The sequence below is a fragment of the Mastigoproctus giganteus genome, chromosome 13 (genome assembly GCF_048544385.1).
Source record: "Mastigoproctus giganteus isolate SK-2022 chromosome 13, ASM4854438v1, whole genome shotgun sequence".
In the NCBI taxonomy this organism is placed as follows: Eukaryota; Metazoa; Arthropoda; class Arachnida; order Uropygi; family Thelyphonidae; genus Mastigoproctus; species Mastigoproctus giganteus.
Genome location: NC_143587.1, coordinates 159894383 through 159913718, shown reverse-complemented (window position 1 = coordinate 159913718; position 19336 = coordinate 159894383). Strand labels below are relative to the sequence as shown.

Here is a 19336-nt window from a genome sequence, read left to right as displayed (position 1 = left end):
GTGTGGTACCACAGAGTTGACACGTTACTCTGTGGTTACTGCTTCCCATATACAGTACTTTACATTTGTCAATGTTAAGCTTCAGCTGCCACCTCTCAGTGTGAGTTAATGCGAGTGATTAATGTTTAAATCAGTTATGTGCAATGTTAAGTACCAAGAAAATAAAAATAGGAGTGTGTTATAGGCCCAATGACTGTGATGAGCGTAATGAATAAATATGGGCCAGTAAATCAGAATGTTTTATAATGGAAAAGTTTAAAATTCCAGATATTGACTGGAACTTGTGGATTAGTCACTAACAGAGTAGCAGAACTTTTCTGGATTTATTATGACTGTTTTTGAGCATGTCAGAGAAACAACAAGAGAAAGTAATACTCTTGATCTGATTATCAGCAATAGCCCCTAATGCAATAAGCCTCTCCAGATAAAGGAGCCATTAGGTGTCAATAATGAGTAATGATAATATAATGATGTGGGCTATACTTAAAAATATAACTACTGTCAAGAATGAAGGGAAGGAATTTTGCTTTCATAAAGGTAATTACAGTGGTCTTTTCAGTGAGATCAACTGATGAAGTTTATAAATGCTAAATGTTAAGTGTCCAGAGAAGTAATCACAGAGGATACAAAGCTCAATAACTATATGGGCCAGTAAATCAGAATGTTTTATAATGGAAAAGTTTAAAATTCCAGATATTGACTGGAACTTGTGGATTAGTCACTAACAGAGTAGCAGAACTTTTCTGGATTTATTATGACTGTTTTTGAGCATGTCAGAGAAACAACAAGAGAAAGTAATACTCTTGATCTGATTATCAGATCAAGAGTATTATCAAGATATTGATCAAGATAATGATCAAGATATTGTTCAATGTTTAGATCCAAATGAATATCAGAAAGACTGATGAGACCTGAAGAAAAATGTAGGAGATGATTAAAAAATATTGAGGGAGGGGGGGACAGAAGCTTATAGCATAAGTAATAACTAGTCTCTAATCAATAACTTAAGGAGGTTAGGCAAGATAAAACAGATTAAAAAAGTCACTGGCTACAAAGTCAAAGAAAAGGAGCAAAGAGATGATGTAATCTATTCAGCTATATTAAAAGAAGCAGAAAAAGAGGTAAAAGAACCTTTAGCAATAGTTACAAGAGCATCCTTGGATCCAGGATCAAGGATAGTCATAATATACAGATCTTTTCTCTGGAACAGATCCTTCTGTTCCAGAGAAAATAATGGAGTTGGTAGTTTCAGAAGTAATGCTGGATTATCATGACAGGATTGCAGTTACACATCAATCACAGCATAAATTTGTTAAGAGGGGATCTTGTCTGATAAATCTAATTCACTACTATGACATAGTAATAACAAATAAACTGGATGCAAAAAACTATTTTTAAATCATATACAGCAAGTTCTGCTGTAACGCAGTACATGTGTTTCCAAAAATCTCCGCGCTATGGTATTTCAAGCAATGAAAACAACAGGGCTTATGGGGAAAATAGGGATGGGGCAGAGCACTCAATAAAAATGTTCAATCTGGTAAGTAAAACACTAAAAAAATTAGAAACTCAATAAAATTGATAACACAGGTTTAAACATCTTAAATTTCTAATAAATAAATAAACAAATATTACAGTAAATATAGCACTTTTACCTTGACAAGATGTTTGTTTGATTGATATTTCTGTTTACTGACATTATTATTGTAAAATTTAATCTATTTACTGACATTTATTATTGTAAAATTTAAAACAGTAAAAAAGATAAGAAATCAATAACGACGAACACGAGACGCACAAATTGCACAAGTGAGACAAGTTTACAAAGCAAGCTTAAAAAATAGGAATGAAGAGAAAATTTTGAACATTTGTTTTTTATATGATTTCAATGAAGGGGAAACACATTTCACCATAATAACGTAAAAATCCACAGAATTCCCGCTATCGGTATTATCACAAATGCAGCAAGATTGAGTTAACTACCCATTTATAATTAGATTGCACCAACTGAAAAGCCATATAAACCAGGAACTGCAAATTGTTTTATTGTTTTTTGGTAGTGACCTCCAGAAATGTGCTCCTCTGCTCAAGCTATCACGCCTCATAAAACTTCTGTTCAAACAGAAAAATGTGTTTCTGTCATCAGTCAGCCTACAATATCGCGTGTTATCTTGTGAATACAGCAAATGACAATAGTGTGTCTCTAACCAATACAACTACAGTATATAGGAAATATAGCTCTCACATTCAATGTTTGACATTTTTTAAGCTTCACAAAGTTGTATTTATTGCTACACAGGTCATTACATTCAGCTTGGGGCCAGGTTTTGCATTCACCCTGTAGTACTCGGAGGTGAAATCATGTATGAGCCAACACGAAAATCGCATTATAGTCACATTGTTCCCTAATATATCAGTCGCGCCGAAGCAAATTCATGTTGCGAAAATGTGCATTATAGCAGAACTGACTGTACTTAGAATTCAATAAAGCTTTTTGATAATTCAGCATCAACACTTCTTTTGAGGATATCACGATTCAGACGGAAATGGCTATAGGCATTTCTGGTTTCAGTAACAAGTTTGTTGCTTATACTGGCATGTATTCTAACGTTCGATTAGCAGACAAACCAAGCTCAAAATAAAACTTCTTACATTACTATAAAAATACGAGTAACTGAAGAAACAGGTAATTGCTCTAGAAATAAATGTAAACTGGGAGTTCATCAGGTACACAAGTATCTTGTGATAGCCAAGTAATGCCCTTCTGATTCAGGTCCCAGAATAAATTGTGGCATTTTTTCAGCCATGCTGAAAAAATGCCACAAGTTAGGTCAAAATATCTGCAATTCTGCTCAAACACAATAGGAAGGATTACATGGGGAGAAAATTTTTATCAGCATAGCACCTTGTAGGCAGAAGGAATCTATTTTGAAGAGATGGTATTCAGTTGAATAAAGGTGGTGTAAGGGTTTTTTTGCCAGTATCACTGAGGCTACCTTAAGAGTTCAGTAAAACTGATGATGTGGGTCAAAGTAATGCTAGCAGACATCTCAAGAGTTCTTGTTTGTTGCCACAACAGCTGATATTGGCAAGATATTCTGAAGGCAGCAATGTTTCAAATGAGTAGGAAGAGCTATGGAAACAAGCTTAAATATTTTAAAGGGGTGTGTTAGGGTAGTAAACTGTAGAAGAACACTCAGTAAACTGAATTTATAGTAATATCAGAAGTGATGATATTACTATAAATTCAGCATAAATTGAATTCAACATAAATTGGGGTCCTTCCAATCAACACTTGTTGATTGGAAGGACACCAATTAATGAATTCGAACCCCTGGTAAGAATAGTTAATGCTGACATAATAGAATGCTGAATAATGGAAACATGGTGTCTCTCAGAATTGGGGATATGAGTTTCAATACAATATGTATTTAGGAAGAATAGAAGATGTTGTGGAATCATGCTTCTCATCAAAAGCAATGAGCATGAAAAGATTTTTAGCAGAGTCAGAAGTCATACCTGCCAGCATGGAATCTGTGTGGTGTAAATTAGTTGGAAGAAAAAGTATGATGAGAGTGAGAATAATCTACAAGCCCAAAGATTGTGAAGAATGAGTCTCTACAATGATTGAGTCTGTAGAAAGATTGAGTGAGCAAGTGTGAGTGTCTTATTATAGGTGGTTTCAATTTTCCCTTAACTGATTTGAATAAGTGGGAGGGAAAATCACATTGGAAAACAAACTTTTTAAAAACTAGACTAGTATTTGTACCAGCAATTTATAGAATTCTCTCTCTAGACACGAACATTACTCACAAATCAGATGACATCATAATGCTGAAGTATAGAAAACCAATATTAATATTGAAGGCCTCTGTTCTGCAAGCTGCAGTGTCTGAACCTTAACCTGAGACAAACTTCAAATTCTTAATCACCTGACTGAGATGTTTTTGTCTTTGAATGAATTGAATAAGCTCAATACTGATGGTATCTTTCTTCTTGCACAGATTAAACCAGCAAGTAGTTGAATACTCTAGCTGAAAGCCCAAAATACTAGACTGAACTTTGTTCTAACAAAATAGGAAACTGTTAGATTGGGATGGGAGAGAAGAGCAGCAAGATTAGCAGGAGAATAAAAAGGTGCTCTTAATAGGAAAGGCTAATTTTCTGCAAGCTGCAGTGTCTGAAGACTAGGCACCCATAAGGCTTAAACTTCAAAGCCTTACTTACCTGATTAAGATTTTTAGTTTAGAATGAACTGAGTAAGTTAATGCTGATGGTATCCTTCCTCTTACTCAGCCAAAACCAGTAGGTAGTTGACTGATGGAACAAACTTCCATCCAGTGTTTTGGGCATGTGTAGTTTGAATAAATTCAAGGATGAACTAGGATACTGTTAGAGGGGGATGGACAGATTTTTAGAGAAAGTGAGTTTTTTATTTTATTTTATTTTATTTTTTTGGATGATGCCATATAAGGTTGCTTTCTTGCATCATTTGCCAGTACTAACACAAAAAACCATATTAAAGAATAGGCCTTAAGCATTTAATAGTCTACAAATTTTCAACCAGACACCAATGATTATTAAGAAACCTCCCATGAGAGTTTCCTCCTAAAAGCTCTATAGCATTTCCTCCTCCTAAACAGCAGTGATTCCGGCCTTCAGTTCACCTACATTCTTTTGTGATATTTTTAAGCTAATATATTACATATTTCACAAAATCCCAAAGATAGAAGTCAAGCTTCAGAGATTGAATGAGTTCTGGTGACTAATGAGGTAAATGAATGAGATTCCTCCACAACCTATCTACATTAACATTAACATTAGTAGAGGCATATGATGCAAGAAAGCAAGCTTATGTAGCATCAGCCAAAAAAAAAAAAAAAAAAAAACCACTTACACTTCACCCCTCCGTTCGTTCAAAATACCTGTCCAGCTGAGCCTTAAATTTATTTAGGCTATCAACCTCCACAACAAGGGATGGAAGTCTGTTCCACCAACCAACTACCCACTGGCTAAAGGCAAATTTCCGCACATCTATATAAAAAGTGGATTAAAATTGCTATACAGATGGATTAAAATTGCTATACAGATAAATTACTATCTCTGTTTACAGTGTGGAATGTATATGAGTAGTGACTTCATTGTCTTTTCTGGTAGTAAAAGAATTTGTATACAAAACTGTTGTAAATGAAGAATTTCAACTTGTTGTCAAGAAATTCACTTTTCTTAACAAGTTCGTTTATTGTAAACATATTCTCTTGATAAATAAATTGTATTGTATTGTATTGTATTGTATTGTATTAGTACTATTATTATTATTATTATTATTATTAATGCACACAAAGAGAGAGAGAGAGAGAGAGAGAGACCTATAAATCTTGGGATGATGCAGACCCAACAGCTAGAACACTAGGATATCAAGACCTGCCTCACTGAGAAATACCATCACAAACTGAGAAGTCTGCTAAAATCAAAGTTGAATCAAAGTATAATAATAATAATAATAAAGACCACAGCAAATGCAAGACCTATAATCAGAGAATCAAAGAATACCTTATCACCTTCAAGCAGATCCCCCCACCTGGCACTCAGCAAAAGATATAACCAATACAGAGAGAGTGTGTAGAGGAAAATAGATAACTGGATATTTGATGAAAATCAGATACCTTTCTACATGAAAATGGGACAAGAAGAGAAGGCACTCAAGGAGTTTTGGGGAGCCTGTGGAGCAGCAAAGTTAGCCATCCCCCTGTATATACAGAGAACGGAAGAAAAACAAGGACATACAAGAGATGACAAAATGAGAGATTCAGGAGAAAGAGGTACAAAAGGAAATCAGGAGGGCCCACAAAGGATGAACCACAGGGATAGACAAAATCAACAACTACTGGTACAAGAACTTCAGCTGCACAGGAAGAGGCACATGGTGGAGCAGTTCGCCCAGATGATAAGGCACCCTGATACAATCCAGGAATCTCTGACTAAAGGAATCATCTATTTGAAGACTAAGGACAAAAACACCACAAACTGGTAGAGTATAGGCCAATCATCTATCTCCCAACAAGGTATAAGATCCTGACCAGCTACATAACCAACAAGATCAGATCACTTGGAGAGACAGAGCATAATGGCCAAACAGCAGAAGGGATGTAAGCAGATGAGCAAAGGATGCAAGGAGCAATTGACAATTGATGCAGCAGTTATGGAGCAAGCCTACAAAAAAGCACCTCAACATATATACAGCCAACATCGATTACCACAAGGAGTACAACTCCATGACCCATAGCTGGCTAATAGAGACAGTGAAGATCTACAAAGTGAACCTGACACTGACACTGTTCCTAGAACCACCATGGCAAAGTCAAGGCCCACCATCAAGGTAGAGAACATCACGACCAGACTGATCCCTATCAGAGGAATCTTCCATGGAGCTGCCCTGAGTTCACTATGGTTCAGTCTTGCATTCAAGACTAAACACCCTCTCTCTCAGGTGATGCACATGGATGACATCAAATTCTATATGGCAACCAAGAATCAACTCCAAGAGCTACTCCACATCACTAAGGAGTTCAGCACTGACATCAGGGTGCAATTTGGCCTAGACAAATGCAAGACCCATGGGACTGCATCAGGGAAAACCAGTCAAGAGACTGAAGCCATGACATGCACAGAGAGAGAGAGAGAGAGAGAGAGAGAGAGAGAGAGAGAGAGAGAGAGAGAGAGAGAGAGAGACCTATAAATCTGGGGATGATGCAGACCCAACAGCTAGAACACAAGGATATCAAGACCCGCCTCATTGAGAAGTACCTTCACAAACTGAGAAGTCTGCTAAAATCAAAGTTGAATAGCAGAAACATGAGCCATAAACACCTATGCAGTCAAAGTACTAACATACTCTTTGGAATAATAGTTTGAACCAATACTGAGCTGAAGGAGATTATGAGATCAACTAGGATAATGTTGACCAAGGGTTGCAAACACCACCCAAAATCAGCCATCGAGAGACTAACCATAGTCCAGAAATAAGGAAGGACGGTGTTTGACATATCTCACTGAACAAAAGAAGGTGATTAAGAACCTGAGCAGGAAAACACAGAAATCTACCAGGCCACAATAAAGACAAATGGCACAAAGCATTCAAACTCTACAAGGCAATCCCCACTCACACAGACAGAAGAAACGAAAAAAGAAAGGTGCACAAAGAAGGCATTCCATGGCAGATATTGCAAAATACCTCCATCAAGACTACATAGATAAGATGACTTTGAATGCATAACTGATGAGCAAGAGGTTCTTCCTCGAGCCGGATGGATCCATGATTGCCACCCAAGACTAGGTAATCAACACCAGGAACTACCGAAAACACACTATCAAGAACCCTGGGATGATACACATTGACAATGTCACCTGGCCCTGGAAAAAATCCAGCATATCGCAACGGGGTGCCAGATTATCACCCAGACAGAGTACACCTATAGAAATGACCAAGTTGCCAGAATCATACATCAGAAGCTGATGGTAATTACATCTTTAAGTAAATCCCACATCAGTATGCTGTGATCACTGTAATCTAGTGGTTCCTTTATCTGCAAATTCTTAATGCATGAATAATCACTGCCAATAAGCAGATCAAGAGTATTATTCCCTCTGGTTGCTCCTCAAACATTCCTCTGTAGAAAACAATCATTCAGTAAATCCACAAAAGCCTTGCTAGCGTGCAAGTGACCAACCCACAAATTCCAGTCAATATCTGGAAAGTTAAAATCTTCCATTACAAGATTCTGATTTACTGGCCCACTCTATTTCTCTGCACAGTTGTTCATTGTACTCATCAGAGTCATTAGGCCTATAACATACTCCTACTCTGCAATGCTTCTTTAACCAGTGACACCATTATTTTCCCCGGAACAGAAGATAAATTAACAGGTTTATAATTATTTCTGTCATTTGTCTTGCATTCAAGACTAAACACCCTCTCTCTCACGTGATGCACATGGATGACATCAAATTCTATATGGCAACCAAGAATCAACTCCAAGAGCTACTCCACATCACTAAGGAGTTCAGCACTGACATCTCTCCTCCCTTTGAACCTCCTTTGTGGATTGGGGATACATTTGCACATCTCCAATCCATGAGGACCTTCCCTAAATCTAACGATGCTCTCATAATTATGGCTAAGGGTTTGCTTAATTCCCTCGCTGCCTCCTTCAATATAACAGGATAGATTCCATCTGCCCCAGATGCCTTTTTTATGTTTAACTACAACAATCTCTCCTCCACTTTGCTCTCCATTATTACAAAATCATTTAGCTCCTTTTAGAGTTTAGTAAACTTCTATCCTGCCATCCTTATAGAATTCCTCATGCATGAATGTAGATGCAAAATACTCATTCAGTTTGTTAGCTATCTCAGCAGGATCATCAACAGTCGAACCATCAATACCAAGTGGACCAATCTGATTCATCCCCATTCTTCTAGAGTTTACACAAGTAAAGAAGTCTTTAATTGTTTTTTTTTTCATCCTTTCACAAGGATTTCTCGTAATCAGCCTTCACTTGCCTAACTTCTTTGGTGACTTGATTACAGATTAGCTTATATCTACTACAGGCTTCTGTGTTGCCTGATAATTTATATGCATTCCATGCATTTTTTCCTCTCTGCCACGAGCCTCATTAGTTCATCTGACATCCATTCAGGTCTAAATCTTGAATAGTATTTCTTAGTTGGTATGAAAAGCCTAGTAGCTTCCAAGGCTTCCCATTTAGAATTCACCGTTGGTAACATCATCAGTTGATCCCAATGAATTCAATTTAAAAACTGTCTAAGACCACTTTACAAAAGCAAAAACCCTGCCCTTTAACCTTGATGGTAGTTACATCTTTAAGTAAATCCCACATCAGTAAACTAGTGGTTCCTTTATCTAAAAATTCTTAAAGCATGAATAATCATTGTTGATAATTAGATCAAGAGTATTACTCTCTCTGTTTGCCCCTCGAACATGTTGCTGTAGAAAACAATCCTCCAATAAATCCACAAAAGTCTTGCTAGCGTGCGAGTAACCAATCCACAAGTTCCAGTCCATATCTAGCAAGTTAAAATGCCCCATCACAAGGCATTCTGATTTACTGGCCCACTCTATTTCCCTGAAAAACTGTTCATTGTACTCATCAGAGTCATTAGGCCTATAACACACCACTCCTACTCTCATTTTCTCTCTTCCAGTGCTTATTGCACTGTCCACCCATGTCAACTGGATGAACTTCCTTAGATTTTGTGTGTTTCTTAACTAACAGCATAATTCCTCTTCCCTTCCTTTCTTGTTTATCTTTCTGTACACAGAAAGATAAACACATTTCTGTACACATTGTATTCCTCAAATACCAATTCTGCACTGCTTATAGCTGTGTCACCATCTCTCTGATATCCCAACAAAATCTGCCTTTGATGTCCTGACCAGCACTTCAAAATCATAAAACGTTACAGGTAAAGAAAGCCTGCACAAGAAGCACGCAAAAGTTTGATGAAATTCACCGGCAAAAGTAAGAGGGCAAAAGCACCCCACCACAACGGGCAGGGTGCTTTTGCCCCCATACATGTTCGCACTAATGATATCAAGAGTAGGAGACCGGCAGAATTACTTAAAAAGTACAGGTCACTGATGAAAAAAAAGCCGTGAATTAGGGTTGAATTTGAAAGTGTCTGCAATTCTGCCCAGACACGATAGGAGGGAGTATATGATGAGAGCCTTGTCGATCAATTCGGCCCTGGAAAGATTGTGCAAGGCTCAAGGGATAGAATTTTTTTCAGCCTGACTGTACTTGTTAACAGGAGAGACTGCTTCTACAGGGATGGGATACACTTAAATAGAAAGGGTGCAAAAATATTTGCTGATGCTATCGAGGCAGTGTTGGGTGGGTCGGAAAACTGATAGCTTGGGGGGATACAAGGACTAATAGTTTAACAGTAGCCGTAGGCAGAGGTGAAGGTGATTCTTGCACAACTTCTATTAGAATAAGTAGCAACCTGGAGCAATGGGTGTTTGGGATTTCAGAGACGGGTGGCAGTCATCGTGAAACAGGAGGGTATATGGGATGTATTAGGGTAACTAGGAATAGGAGTAGGAGCATGTATACTTGTATGTATACCAATGCTAGAAGTATAGTAAATAAATTTGATGAATTTGAAGTGTTGGTCAAGACATCAAAGGCAGATATTGTTGAAATATCAGAGACATGGTGTCACACTGATATATAAGGAATGCCGAACTGGAATTTGGGGAGTACAATGTGTACAGAAAGGATAGACAGGATAGGAAGGGAGGAGTTCATATGCTGTTAATTAAGAAAAACATAAAATCAAAAGAAGTGCATCCAGTTGATATAGATGAACAGAGCACTGTTGAGTCAGTTTGGTGTGACATAAGCATTTCGAAAGCAAAAATAAGAGCAGGAGTGTGTTATAGGCCTAATGACTCGAATGAGTACAATGAACAATTGTACAGAGAAATAGAGTGGGCTAGTAAATTGGAATGTCTTATAATGGGGGATTTTAACTTCCCAGATATTGACTGGAACTTGTGGGTTGAGCGCTCACACACTAGTCAGACTTTTGTGGATTTATTGGATGATTGTTTTCTGCAGCAGCATGTTCGAGAGGCAACCAGAGAAAGTAATACTCTTGATCTGGTTATCAGCAGTGATCATTCATGTATTAGGAATTTGCAGATAAAAGAACCACTAGGTGGCAGTGATCACAGTGTACTGACGTGGGATTTACTTAAAGATTTAATTACCATCAGGGGTAAAGGAAAGGGTTTTTGCTTCCGTAAAGGCGAGTACAGTGGTCTCCGACAGTTTTTAAATTCTGTACAGTGGGATCAACTGACGATGTTACCAACAGTAAATTCTAAGTGGGAAGCATTCAAGGAATTAATCGTGGATGCTACTAAACGTTTCATACCTATTAAGAAATATTGCTCAAGGTTTAGGCCTAAATGTTTGTCAAATGAAGTAATGAGACTCGTAACAGAGAAGAAAAATGCATGGGATGCATATAAATTATCAAGTGACTCAGAAGCCTATGGCAGATTACGAGAAATCCTTGGCAAAAGATGCTAAGAAAAACAGCAAGGATTTCTTTACTTATATAAACTCTAAAAGGAAGGGGATGAATCTGATTGGTCCACTTGACATAGATGGTTCGACTGTTGATGATCCTGCTCAGATAGCAAACAAACTGAATGACTATTTTGCATCTACATTCACACATGAGGAATTATTAAGGTTTGAAAATGGCAGAAGGTTATCAAATTGTAGCAGGATACTTAATGATTTTGTAATAACTGAGAGCAAAGTGGAAGAGAAACTGTTGAAGTTAAACGTAAGAAAAGCACCTGGGGTGGATGGGATCTATCCAGTTATATTAAAGGAGGCGGCAAAGCAACTAAGCAAACCCTTAGCCATAATTATGAGAGCATCCTTGGACTCAGGGGAGGTTCCCACGGACTGGAGATGTGCAAATGTATCCCAATTTCACAAAGGGGGTTCGAAGGGTGACACGAGTAATTACAGACCAGTTAGTTTAACTTCTGTTCTGGGTAAAATAATGGAGTCGCTGGTTAAAGATGCATTGCAGGATCATCTAGACAAGACTGCAGCAATAATTCAGACACAGCATGGGTTTGTTAAGGGAAAGTCTTGTCTGACAAATTTGATAGGATATTATGATGTGGTTACAAAGGAACTGGATGCAAAAAATAATTTTGATATCATATATTTGGATTTCAGGAAAGCTTTTGACACTGTTGCGCATGGAAGACTATTGTACAAATTGGAGCAGAATGGTATTAAGGGTAAGTTGCTACAATGGATAAAAGGATGGTTAAGTGGGAGAAGACAGAGGGTGGTAATCAATGGGTGCTGCTCTTCTTGGACTAATGTTATTAGTGGAGTCCCACAGGGTTCGGTGTTGGGTCCACTGTTGTTTTGTATATTTATCAATGATATTGATGAAAGTATATCAGGGTTAGTGTCGAAGTTTGCAGATGATACAAAGGTTGGCAGGGTTGTTAATGACAGTAATGGCAGTGTGCTACTGCAACAGGATCTAGATAATTTGGGCAGATGGGCTAAGAAGTGGCAACTGAAGTTTAACCTTGACAAATGCAAAGTACTGCATATGGGTAGAAGTAACCCCAGAGAAACGTACCAACTGTGTGGTACTACACTTAAGGTGGTAGAAAATGAAAAAGACCTGGGAGTAATTGTGCAGTCAGATATGAAGTTTTCTGAGCAATGCAGACAGGCTGCCAGGGCAGGTCATCGGGTTTTGTCAATGATATATAGGAATTTTGCTAGCAGGGAGGAGGAGGTGATTGTCCCTCTGTATAAGGCAATGGTCAGGCCACGCCTTGAGTACTGCGTACAGGTCTGGAGGCCTCATTTTAGGAAGGATGTAGATTTACTTGAGCGTGTACAGAGAAGGGCAACAAGATTGGTGAGGGGAATGAAGGGATCCTCTTATCAAGAGAGGCTTAAGTTCTGCAAATTGCAGTGGGTGGAGACTAGGCACCTATGCGGTGATCTGATTTAGGTGTGTAAAAGGCCTTGAATGGGTTCAGCACGCTGAATTCTGATGGGATCCTTCCACTTGTTCAGACTATGAACCTAAGGGGGCATAAATTCAAATTAAGAAAGGACGGATGTAGAATAGATGTGCGGAAATTTGCCTTTAGCTAGCGGGTGGTTAATTGTTGGAACAAACTTCCATCTGTCGTTGTGGAAGTTGATAGGTTGAATAAATTTAAGGAGGAACTGAACAGGCATTTGGAGGGAATGGTGTGATTTTTTTTTTTTTTTTTTTTGGCTGATGCTGCATAAGATCATACATTTGCTTTCTTGCATCACATGCCACTACTACGGCACCAGTACTGCTGCTCGCTCGGCACACAGACAGTGGGCGCCATCAGTCAGGAGCAGAAATTGAATCCCACTTGCAGCCTGTCTGCACTGCTCAGAGAACTTCATATCTGCCTGCACAACCACCCCCAGGTCCCTTTCATTCTCTACCACTGTCAGTGTAGTACCACAGAGTTGATACGTTGCTCTGGGGTTGCTGTTTCCCATATGTAGTACTTTACATTTGTCAATGTTAAACTTCATTTGCCACCTCTCAGCCCATCTGCTCAACCTTTCCAGATCCTGTTGCAGCAGCATAGTGTCAGTAGTGTCCTTGACAACCCTGCCAACCTTCGTATCATCTGGAAACTTGGACATTAAGCTTAATATACCATCATCAATATCATTTATAAATACAGAAAACAATAAAGGACCCAATGCTGAACCCTGAGGGACTCCACTAGTAACATTAGTCCACGATGAGCAGTGTCCATTCATTACCACTCTTTGTCTTCTCCCCCTCAACCACCCCTTTATCCATAGCAGCAATTTGCCTCCAATGCCACACTGCTCCAATTTGTGCAGCAGTCTTCCATGTGCAACGGTATCAAAAGCCTTTTTAAGATCCAAGTATATAATATCAAAGTTATTCCCTGCATCCAGTTCTTTTGTGACTGCATCATAGTATCCAATCAAATTGGTCACACAAGACTTCCCCTTAACAAAACCATGCTGTGTCCAAGCTATAACTGAAGTCTTGTCTACATGATCCTGCAGTGCTTCTTTAACCAGTGCCTCCATTAATTTTCCGGGAACAGAAGTTAAACTCACAGGTCTATAATTACTTATGTCAGCCTTTCATCCTCCTTTGTGAATTGGGGTCACATTTGCACATCTCCAGTCCATGGGTACCTCCCCTGAGTCCAAGGAAGCTCTCATAATTATGGCTAAGGGTTTGCTTACTTCCTTTGCTGCCTCCTTTAATATAACTGGATAGATCCGATCCACCCCATGTGCCTTTCTTGTGTTTATCTTCAACAATTTCTCCTCCACTTTACTTTCAGTTATTACAAGATTCTCTAGCTTACTGCTAGAGTTGAATACACCTCTGGCATTCCCCTCGCTGAATAACTCCTCATGTGTGAATGTCGATGCAAAATATTCATTTAGTTTGTTAGCTACCTGAGCAGTATCATCAACAGTTGACCCATCGATATCAAGTGGACCAATCTGATTCATCCCCTTCCTTCTAGAGTTTACATAAGTAAAGAACTCTTTGCTGTTTTTCTTCGCATCCCTTGCCAAGGATCTCTCGTAATCTGCCTTCACCTGCCTAACCTCCTTTGTAACTTGGTTACAGATCAACTTGTATCTATCATAGGCTTCTGTGTCACGTGTTAATTTGTATGTATTCCATGCATTTTTCTTCTCTGCCATTTGCCTCATTAGTTCATCTGACATCCATTTAGGCCTAAACCTTGAACAATATTTCTTAGTTGGTATATAAAGCCTAGTAGCTTGCAAGATAAGTTCTTTGAATGCTTCCCATTTTGAGTTTGCTGTTGGTAACATCATCATTTGATCCCACTGTATAGAATTTAAATACTGTCTCAGTCCATCGTAGTCGCCTTTACGAAAGCAATACCCCTTCCCTTTACCCCTAATGGTAGTTACCTCTTTGAGTAACTCCCACTTCAGAACACTGTGATCACTGCCACCTAGTGGTTCATTTATCTGCAGATTCTTAATGCATGAAGAATCACTACTGATAATCAAATCAAGAGTATTACTCCCTCTAATTGCCTCCCGAACATGCTGATGTAGAAAACAATCATCCAATAAATCCCCAAAAGTCTTGCTAGTGTGTGAGTGACCAGCCCCCAAATTCCAGTTAATATCTGGGAAATTAAAATCCCCCATTATAAGACTCTCTGATTTACTGGCCCACTCCATTTCTCTGTACAGTTTCTTATTATACTCATCAGAGTCATTAAGCCTGTAGCACACTCCTACTCTCAATTTTGATCTCCCAATGTTTATGTCACAACAAACTGACTCCACACTGCACTGTCCAGCGATGTCGACTGGCTTCACTTCCTTGGTTTTTATGTGTTTCTTAACTAATAGCATAACACCTCCTCCCTTCCTATCCTGTCTATCTTTTCTGTAGAAGTTGTATTCCCCAAATCCAGTTCTGCATTCCTTATATCTGTGTGACACCACGCCTCTGAAATCCCAAAAATATCTGCCTTTGATGTTTTGAGCAATACCTCAAATTCATCAAATTTATTTACTAAACTCCTAGCATTGGTGTACACGCAAGTATACATGCACCTGTTTCTATTCTTAGCTACCCTAACACGACCCATGTGTTTACTTGTACCCCCATGATTCCCAGCAGTCTCTGAAATATCCTGCGTCTTATTTTCCAGGCTGCTGCTCATTCCAATAGAAGCAGTGCAAGAATCACTTTCTCCTCTGCCAGTGGCTACTGTTAATCTATTAGTCCTTGTATCCCCCCAATCTAGCAGTTTTCCGACCCACCTAACACTGCCTCGATAGCATCAGCAAACATTCTTGCACCCTTTCTATTTAAGTGTATCCCATCCCTGTAGAAGCAGTCTCTCCTGTTATCAGGAGAGACTGCTAATCCATTTCAGGATTAGCGCATGCTGCCTTAGAGATTTCCGCTGTGTTGCCTGATGCACAAGAGTGAGCTCTGGTGTTCAGTTGGGCAGCTGAGAGCTTGATGGGGTCCCCATTTCAATTTCTTCGAGGGCATCTACCCTACACTTCAAACTGTCATGGACAACCATCAGAACCCTGAGTTGACACCTAATTTCTTCACACTCCTTGCACCCAGCACACACAAAGACATCCTCCTTGGCTAGATCATGTCCTGTTCCAGATAGTCTGTAAACATTTCAGATTTTGCACTTTTTTTTTAGATTGTGTTTAAGTTGGAGGTGTTTAGTCTTTCTCTTATATGTGTTTCTTTGGTGATCTAGTCTCATTAATACCGATAGTGGTCTAAGAAATTTCATTTGGGCTGCTTCCATGGGCTTACATGGCTGAGTGGTGCTGATCCACGCGACTCTGACTTTCTCTTATATATTGGGGAGGTACACCATCTTTCTGGAAAATCAATTGTCCAGGTTCATCATTGTTTTCTATTATGCCAATGCAGAGAACAAACTGAATTCAAGAATAGCACAAAATGAAGAAAAAATTATATAAGTAGTCATGTGGCCATTATGTGAGCTTTCTGTTCTCTACACAAGAAAATTTTTACTGCTGACATTGCCAGTGAATTGAGAAGTGCATTAGTCAATAAAGGTGTTAATAGTCAATAAAAGTGCATTAGTCAATAAAGGTGTAAAAGTCAATAAAAATGAGTCAATAAAAGTCATTAACTCTTAGATGATTATTTTCATCTTAAAGCCTTTGCCAAACAGTCCATGTACAATATTATTTGTTGACCTTTGTCTTTTTTCAATGGCTACTTTTAGCCACTGATATTAGTAAGTTTTCTTTGATTTCTGTGCAATTTTCCAAAAGTCGATTGTAAAGCACCCAGTTTACATGTTGCACACCTCGTTAATTTCTACAAACTTCTAAAAACATTCATCTCCCCCTTACTCACTGGCTCACATTCAGCTGACTTGGGTAACAAAACAAGTGGACTGTTTTCTTGAAAAATGTCCTGTACAAACAAAATTTCTGTGTTCATATATTGTGGGTCTACTGTGAGTATTTCCATTTTCACAAGGACAAAACTTGCACTGCAGTTTGGTTTCCTGAAACCAAACCTGCGAATTCTCTCCAATGGTGAATTCTTCCATTTTTATGATAAAAAAAAGTCCTGGACACAACTGCCAACTATATATAAAAAATTGAGGATGTTTACTATCTTTCTGTGTTGGTATTTTTTCAATTCACTTTAAATGCAAACTGCTTTCAGCATGCTAAGCTAAGATACTTCATAATAACCGTGTTGAAAGACTGGGAGAAGGGCAATCAAATAAAGCAAGAATTATTAAGCAAGATTTAGAAGGGGGGGGGGATGCCTTTGATTAAGGTACTTAATGATGCAAATTTGATGGTTTTAACATCTTCTTCAAGGGTCAGCCATCATAGCCAAGGGAAATGCAACAAGAAGTAAGGCCTCTGTTTCTAACATGAAATATACGTAGCATGTGATAGATATAACGAAATCAAGTTATAGATAGAACATATGTGGAAGCCAGGTTAAGGGTGGCAGTAAATATATAGAATGATGATGTATATTTCATGGCTGACCAGACAGAGGAAGAGACAGGAAAAGGTAGGAAAAAATAATAAATGCACGAAGTAAAATTTAATAAAATGAAATAAGGAGCTGCAACAGTGGGTTAAACATGCCACTCACTGTCGTACAATAGCTGATAATTCAAAAGGATTATCAGCCTTCCATTTATCATAAAATATCTGTTTACTATAAAATCTCATCCACATTATAAAAGTGACTTTGGTATAACAGATTTAGATGAATTTTTTTCAGTGAGAAATCAAAACATTTTATTTATTTAGAAAACTATGAAATATAAAGCTAATTAAGTTTTTGGTGATACAGCCTTACTATCATTTTATTAACACATTTATTTAAATGAGTTAATAAAAAGAGGCATGGAAATACAATTCTATTAAATTCTATTATTTCTCCACATTTAACTATTAAATGTGGAGAAATACTTAACAAGACATTGAATTTTGAAAGGGTACAATATTTTGCGTATATCCCCATATATATTAATATTCTATTAACAGCAGTGTCATTCAGAGATACATTACTTACTTGATCAGCCAATGATTAACTGGTGTGTAATTACGCCGACAATCTCTCTTATACAGTAGCATTAATAATGTATGGGAAGAGGTTAACAGTGGATTGCTGTGCACTGTTTTCAAATCTATAAGAAAAGGAATAAAAGGAATTTGTACAATTATTTTCAGTTAAAGTCTCACACGTACACAAAAACCTTTCAACTTTTTCTGAATTACAATATATATATATATTGTAATTCAGATATAACATAATAGTAATAGAGATTACAGGTAAGTTTAGAATAGATATTCATGAAGAATTATAGACCTGAGCTACTACTGTATATAGTAGAAAGAACCCAACGACCATAAAGGAATGTGGTAAAGGGAGAGGAGGTAGTCTAATGAAACCAGAAGTTGAACCTATGAAATAAAACAAAAGGTACCTGTAAAATAAAAATAAAAAAAATTGAAGGTACTTAATGATGCAAATTTGATGGTTTTAACATCTTCTTCAAGGGTCAGCCATCATAGCCAAGGGAAATGCAGCAAGAAGTAAGGCCTCTGTTTCTAACATGAAATATATGTAGCATGTGGTAGATACAACGAAACCAAGTTATAGATAGAACATATGCGGAAGCCAGGTTAAGGGTGGCAGTAAATAAATAGAATGATGATGTATATTTCATGTCTGACCAGACAGAGGAAGAGAAAGAAAAAGGTAGGAAAAAATAATAAATGCACGAAGTAAAATTTAATAAAATAAGGAGCTGCAACAGTGGGTCAAACATGCTACTCACTGTCATACCATGCTGAAGTCGGAGTGTGGACAGTATGGCGTAGACCATCATGCTGCATTGGAAATGAAGAAAGGAATACTGGCTCTTGTCAGAATAAATATATAATAGTATGTTATAGTGACTTCAGGCATTGGAATGCAGTAAGTCATATGAGATAAAGATTGCCAAGTGTGATGGGAAGATCAGCATTAAACACAATGAAGCAGTACATCCCAGGATGGTGGAGAAAACAAACTGTCAAAGTAGTATAATATAGACGCTGAACTTTGTATAATGTGAAAAAAGCAAATTATAGCAGAAAAATAGCATCTTGATATTGCATTCATAAAACTAAAGGCTCACATGAAATAATATATAGGGTACTAGGACAGTAGGAAGTAATATGAAGATGAGGGAATATAAGTGTGCTAGCCCAATATACTTATTTCATATATATATATAATAAGTATGTTGGGTTAAAAAGTAGCAATGGAGAGATAAAAATAAAAATATGACAAATGCACCTGAGTGCACAAAGCAAAGGATACAAAGTTTATATATGCAAGGTGGAATTAATAGGTCTGTTAAAAAATGTGAAGATGGAAGTATAAATTACACAAAATTCCATAACTAATAGAAGGATAGCAGAAAAACGAAGTATTGTAGGCATGAAAAAGAGGGAGAGAATTTAAAAATCCTATTTTTTATAATGAATCAAGCAAAATTACAGGCCGAATTAAAAAGCCAATTAGAAAGAAGGTAACTGTAAAGCAAAAAATAATTAAGTAAAAATGATTAAATTAAAATAAGGAGTGATAGCCAGCATGAGATATGGGTGGGTAATTTTTGTTATTG

At 37.7% G+C, this 19336-nt stretch overlaps 1 protein-coding gene across 3 annotated transcripts in view; it reads right to left on the bottom strand.

Moving 5' to 3' along the window:
• LOC150076551 (ubiquitin-protein ligase E3B) overlaps positions 1-19336 on the bottom strand; it is a 711739-nt gene that overhangs the window by 208366 nt on the left and 484037 nt on the right. For all 3 annotated transcript variants that reach the window (XM_090387665.1, XM_090387666.1, XM_090387667.1), the window contains one exon: positions 17734-17848. In XM_090387665.1, the coding sequence (XP_090243791.1) occupies positions 17734-17848 (115 nt within the window). The remainder of the gene's footprint in view (positions 1-17733; positions 17849-19336) is intronic.